This window comes from Stenella coeruleoalba (genome assembly GCF_951394435.1).
Source record: "Stenella coeruleoalba genome assembly, chromosome: X".
NCBI lineage: Eukaryota > Metazoa > Chordata > Mammalia > Artiodactyla > Delphinidae > Stenella > Stenella coeruleoalba.
This window is the reverse complement of record NC_137152.1, coordinates 34,723,362-34,729,798: the sequence shown is the minus strand read 5'-3', so window position 1 is coordinate 34,729,798 and position 6,437 is coordinate 34,723,362. Positions and strand designations below refer to the sequence as shown.

Below are 6,437 nucleotides of genomic sequence, written 5' to 3'. Positions count from 1 at the left end.
GTGCCATTATCATCATCCCCATTTTATAGATGAAGAGATCGTGACATGGGTAGGTTAAGTGATTTGTCCAGGGTCACATACCTAGTAAGTATTGAAACCAGAATTTATTTTATTTTTTATTGAAGTATAGTTGATTTACAATGTTGTGTTAATTTCTGCTGTATAGCAAAGTGACTCAGTTATACATATATATACATTCTTTTAAAAAAATATTCTTTTCCATTATGGTTTCTCGAATACAGTTATCTGTGCTATACACTAGGACCTTGTTGTTTATCCATCCTATATATAAAATCTTACATCCGGAGTGTGACCGGGATGGCGCATTTTCTTGCACTGAGTAATTCAGTGTCGCTGGCAGCTGAGCAGGGTGGAGAGTTCTATGGTGAAGTGAGGGGAGGGATTCATGTAGGAGTCCGGGGGAGCCTTGCTCTGAACTCTAAGGTGGGAAGTTGATGCTGGGGACTGCTACTCCCAGACTCGTAGCATGAAAGTTGTGATATCATCCTCAAACCATCAGCTTTGAAATTTAAAAAGAGTGGAGAAGACTCAAGAAACAGCCCAAAGAATTCTTCTAGAATCTTACAAGTACTTACCTCAGTTACCAGGTAAATAAGTGAGAAGCAAACTTTCACAGACAATTAATCATTGGCTAAAGGTTCCCAAAGACAAGCTGGAGATTATCATTGAAGTGACAGAAATGTTGCATAATGCCAGTTTACTCGTTGATGATGTCGAAGACAGCTCAGAACTCCGACGTGGCTTTCCCGTGGCACACAGCATCTATGGAATTCCATCTGTCATCAATTCTGCCAACTATGTACATTTTCTTGACCTAGAGAAAGTCTTAACCCTTGATCACCCAGATGCAGTAAAGCTTTTTACTCGCCAGCTTTTAGAACTCCATCAGGGACAAGGCCTAGATACCTACTGGAGGGATAATTACACATGTCCCACTGAAGAAGAATATAAAGCAATGGTCCTGCAAAAGACAGGAGGACTATTTGGATTAGCAGTAGGTCTCATGCAGTTGTTCTCTGATTATAAAGAAGATTTAAAGCCACTGCTGAATACACCTGGGCTGTTTTTCCAAATTAGGGATGATTATGCTAATCTACACTCCAAAGAATATAGTGAAAACAAAAGCTTTTGTGAAGATCTAACAGAGGGAAAGTTCTCCTTCCCTACTGTTCATGCTATCTGGTGGAGGCCTGAAACCACCCAGGTGCAGAATCTCTTGCACCAGAGAACCGAAAACGTAGATATTAAAAAATACTGTGTACATTATCTTAAGAAAGTAGGTTCTTTTGAATACACTTGGAATACTCTTAAAAAGCTTGAATCTAAAGCCTATAAACAAATTGATGCATGTGGTGGGAACCCTGAGCTAGTAGCGCTAACAAAACACTTAAGTAAAATGTTCGAAGAAGAGAATGAATAATATTAAGCCATTCTCGATTAGGTCTGATAGCTTAGTTGACTTTTTTTTGTCTTTTAGCCTATTGCCTTTTGAAAAATTTGGACCAAGCTGTTGGTCTCCAAAAACTGAGTGATAGTGGTGATGTGAGTGAGGTTGTTCAATGTAGAATCCCTGTGTACAGATAATCAGCATAGTACCAAGTTGAAGGAATTGCAAGGAGGCACATATAAATAAGTCTAATTTGGATGTGAGAATGTGCTATGATGGGATGTTGTGGCCAACTCTGCCACGCACATTCTGTTGATTCTGTCCATAAAGAAGACTTCAGCTTCTAGGAACTTTTATCCACATACTTCCTAACTGTATTATGTGGGCATTTTGCAATTCATCTACCCCATTTCCAAGCCATTGACTACTTGGGACCAGTTTCTATAGCTAGCTGGCCCAACGACCACAGGAACTCCTCTTTCTTCCTAAATGTTGTTGCTTAGAATAGCTCATTCTTCTCCCTGGAAACTCCCTTACTAAAGTCTTCCATGAAAAAGCTGACAGTGACAAGCAAAAAAGCAAAAACAAAAAAAAACTTACATCTGCTATCCCCTACCTCCCACTCCATCCCTCTCCCACCCCCTTGCCCTTGGCAACCACCAGTTTTTTCTCTATGTCCCTGATTCTGTTTCTGTTTCATAGATAGGTTCATTTGTGTCATATTTTAGATTCCACATATAAGTGATATCATACGGTATTTGTCTTTCTCTTTCTGACTTCACTTAGTATGATAATCTGTAGTTGTATTCATGTTGCTGCAAATGGCATTATTTCGTTCTTTATAATGGCTGAGTAGTATTTCATTGCATATATGTACCACATCTTCTTTATCCGTTCATCGGTCGATGGACATTTAGGCGGTTTCCATGTCTTGGCTATTGTAAATAGTGCTGCTATGAACATAGGGGTGCGTGTATCTTTTTGAATTAGAGTTTTGTCTGGGTATATTCCCAGGAGTGAGATTGCTGGATCATATGGCAACACTATTTTTAGTTTTTTGAGGAACCTCCATACTGTTTTCCATAGCAGCTTCACCAACTTACATTCCCACCAACAGTGTAGGAGGGTAAAGTGAATAATTTTTAAAACTAATGCAAGAGCATTTATTATCCAGTTGGCCCCATGGAGAATCAGCAGGTTGGAGATTTGAGGACCAGCTCTGCCTCAGAAGAGCTGGGTTTATTTGGACATGTTGTTTACCTTCTCTGACCTTGTTTCCCTTTTTTTTTTTTTAAATAAATTTATTTATTTTTGGTTGCGTTGTGTCTTCGTTGCTGCCTGCGGGCTTTCTCTAGTTGCAGAGAGCAGGGGCTACTCTTTGTTGCGGTGCACGAGCTTCTCATTGCAGTGGCTTCTCTTGTTGCGGAGCACAGGCTCTAGGTGTGCGGGCTTCAGTAGTTGTGACTCAAGGGCTCTGGAGCACAGGCTCAGTAGTTGTGGTGCACGGGCTTAGCTGCTCCGCGGCATGTGGGATCTTCCTGGACCAGAGCTTGAACCCGTGTCCCCTGCATTGGCAGGCGGATTCTTAACCACTGCACCACCAGGGAAGTCCCTGACCTTGTTTCCTTATCAGTAAAATGGGGATAATTTTTACCCTGCAGAACTACTGGAAGGATTTATTGGAATAATCTGTGTAAAGTCCCTGACATTATATCTGGTGAGAAGCCAGAGGCTCATTCCAATAATACTGTCAGTACTCAAATTATTTTATTTATTTATTATTATTATTATTTTTTGCGGTACACAGGTGTCTCACTGTTGTGGCCTCTCCCGTTGCGGAGCACAGGCTCCGGACGCACAGGCTCAGCAGCCATGGCTCACGGGCCTAGCTGCTCCGTGGCATGTGGGATCTCCCCGGACCGGGGCACGAACCCGTGTCCCCTGCCTCGGCAGGCGGACTCTCAACCACTGCTCCACCATGGAAGCCCTCAAATTATTTTTTTGAAACTCATATTCTTAAAGTGCCTTCAGATTTAGTTTGAGTTACAAGGGAAAGAAAAGTTTCATTATCCTACAGTCATATTTCATTTTTGACATTAAAAAATATTGTTCAGGTTGGTCTTTTGACCTACTTATCAAACATTTGGTGGCTTTTGACTATTGCCAAAAATGAAATCACCATTAAACGACAGAAATGTATTGCCATTCAGGATATTTCAAAAATTACATATCATGATTTGGAGGCAAACCTAACAAAATAAGAGTTTCAAAAATGTTTGAGCGATGATTTCATCAATCTTGGCATTAATAAAAAGCTTCATAAAAAGACTAGCTGGAAGGTGCTAGATCCTCTTAGAAGTGTACATTCTAGTGAGCTTGTTTCAAAAAACACACATATAATTTTATAGTCTTATCTCATTTAAAGCATAAACTCTTAGCTTTTATCAGAAGTATTGGGTTTTCTATTGTAAAAATAATGTCATTCCCCTGATACCACATTTGGTAAGAAACCAATTTCAATTTCCGAGCATAAAGAAGAGTTCATAAAAGTGCAGTTGTTTCCTTTTATTCCTTTGATGCAGAAGAGAAGTCAAACCCTGAGATAGGTTACCAAGAATGTTCCAGAAGGGCCTAGAATCAAAATATGTGATCCAAGGAAATTATGTGGCATAACATATCAGCTATTGTATGGCCATCAGCAGGAGGACGAGACTACCAAGAGGAAGAGCCAAAATACCAAGCAAGAAAAGGTTTTTTAAAATCTTACTGTGTTTGATTTTTAAAACAGCTTTATTGAGATAAATCGTATAATATACAATTCACCCATTTAAAGTGTACAAGTCCATGGTTTTGAGTATATTCACTGTGTGCAACCATTACTAAAATCTAATTTTAGAATATTTTCATTACCCATAAAAGAAACCCTTTAGCAGTCATCCTCCCCCATTCCTCCCAAAACCCCCTCTCCCCCAGCCCTAGGCAACCACTACCTACTTTCTGTCTCTATAGATTTGCCTATTCTGGACATTTCATACAAGTGTAATCATACAATATGTGATCCTTTGTGACTGGCTTTTTTCACTCAGTAGCATGTTTTCAAGGCCTATCCATGTTATAGCATGTATCAGTACTTCTTCCTTCACATGGTTGAATAATCATCAGTTCATAGACATTTGGGTTGTTTCTGCTTTTTTTTTTTTTTGGCTACTATGTGTAATGCTGCTATGAACATACATGTACAAGTTTTTGTGTGGATGTATGTTTTCATTTTCTTGGGTATATAGCTAGGAGTGGAATTGCTGGGTCATAGGGTAACTCTGTGTCTAACATTTTGAAGAATCGCCAAACTATTTTCCATAGCAGCTGCACCATTTTACATTCTCACCAGCAATGTATGAGGGTTCTGATTTCTCCATATCTGTTTGATTTTGTTTTCAATCAGACATTCAAGACTGCTGACAGCCGATTCAGCCTATTAAGATGGAAAGAATTAGAAAGAGATATAACAAACATATGAAGTGTTTCAGGGCTGCTGACAGTGTCATAAGCCTGTTGGATGGAGAATCAGGAAAACATTCAATGTAAAATAAAATATTTTAAACATTATCATCATCAACCAAGATTGCTTGTCACCACCTGTTCTTTTGCGCTTATTGAAAAAGCAAGACCAACTGTGTCTTGGAGACACAACATACATATTCATATTTAGAGACTTAAGGACAAAAACTGAAAAGGGAGAGAACGTAATGGAAATAAATAATTGATGATAATTATAATTGAGGAAGAAAATGAAGAACAATTTATGATATTATTTCAATGTGATATATTATCAAGCTAAATGTCCAATTTCACCTCTGCCATTCCCTCCCTGAAAACTGCATTCCAGCCCGAACCTCAGCTCCCACTGGCCCACCCTCTGATGACTCTGCCGTCCCATTTAGCCCGGATTCTTTGGCGGCTTCTCCACCTTTGCCTCTGAACACATAGCCTGTACTCATGTTACTCATTTGGCAACTTTTGACATATGGCATCTATTGTAGTTACTTAACTTTTGATGCCCGTCTGCTTTGCCTCCTTTCCTCACTTCCTGAACTCAGTCAGGGTATTCAACTTGTATTAAATTTCCTAATTCACCGAACACAGCTTGCCATTATGATGTGAGAATTTCATAACGGCATTCAATTTATCTTTGTTGAGTGATTTCATTCTGGAGCATGACATATAAATTTCACTGATGTCACAAGATGACAAGGCACAAATTTTTCTTGTCAATTTCTGGACCCTGAAAACGAGCCCCCCCCAATTGTCTATTTTTTAAAACAATATACCAATTTCAGAATAACAGTGCACACTAGCAGCCCCAGATAAATATTGATCATAAACTGACACCTAATCGAATGTCTGACTCATCCTGTGTGTGACCCATTTCTCGTCTGAGTACACACACACACACTCCATGCACACAACCTCAACAAAACTTCACCTGTCAACATCTGCCTCTGAGCACACAAAACTTGAGCAGCAACAAAAAATAGGAGTTGCCACTTTCACAAAAGCCTGAACGTCTATTCCCAAGACTAGGAAGATAATGTTCATCTTCCTGAAAACCTTGAGAGATTTTATTTGCAACATTTTATGCTGCAGAGCTTATGAAATAAAATAATAATGCAACACAGTATACTTTGGTTTTAAATAGCCCCTTTCATCCAAGAAGCTTAAAGAAACTTACAAACATTACTCATTCACCTTCATAAATTTTTTTATTGAATTAACAAGATAGTCTACGGAGCAAAAGTTAAAAGCAATAAAAACAACCATATTTTATGTAAGGACTGTTCCAAACATATCCAGTTTCCATTTTCTTGACTTACATGAAATTATTCAGACTCTCATTAGTTTCAACCTCCAGGAGATAAAGCAACAATGAACTGCTGAAGTGTATAAATAAAAAAGAATAATTCAGAGCTCCAGTCGCATTTGTCCTCCCCCTGTCTAACTTAGAGCTTTAATTCTGAAGAAGGAAAAACCC

General features: G+C 39.0%; 1 protein-coding gene across 1 annotated transcript; it reads left to right on the top strand.

Moving 5' to 3' along the window:
* Positions 1-547: 547 nt before the first annotated feature.
* On the top strand, positions 548-1,441 carry LOC307180870 (geranylgeranyl pyrophosphate synthase-like; the record flags this gene model as incomplete). Its single annotated transcript, XM_079911403.1, has 1 exon — positions 548-1,441. Exon 1 carries the CDS (start codon positions 701-703, stop codon positions 1,439-1,441), a length of 741 nt encoding a protein of 246 aa, XP_079767529.1. The 5' UTR covers positions 548-700.
* Positions 1,442-6,437: the final 4,996 nt, after the last annotated feature.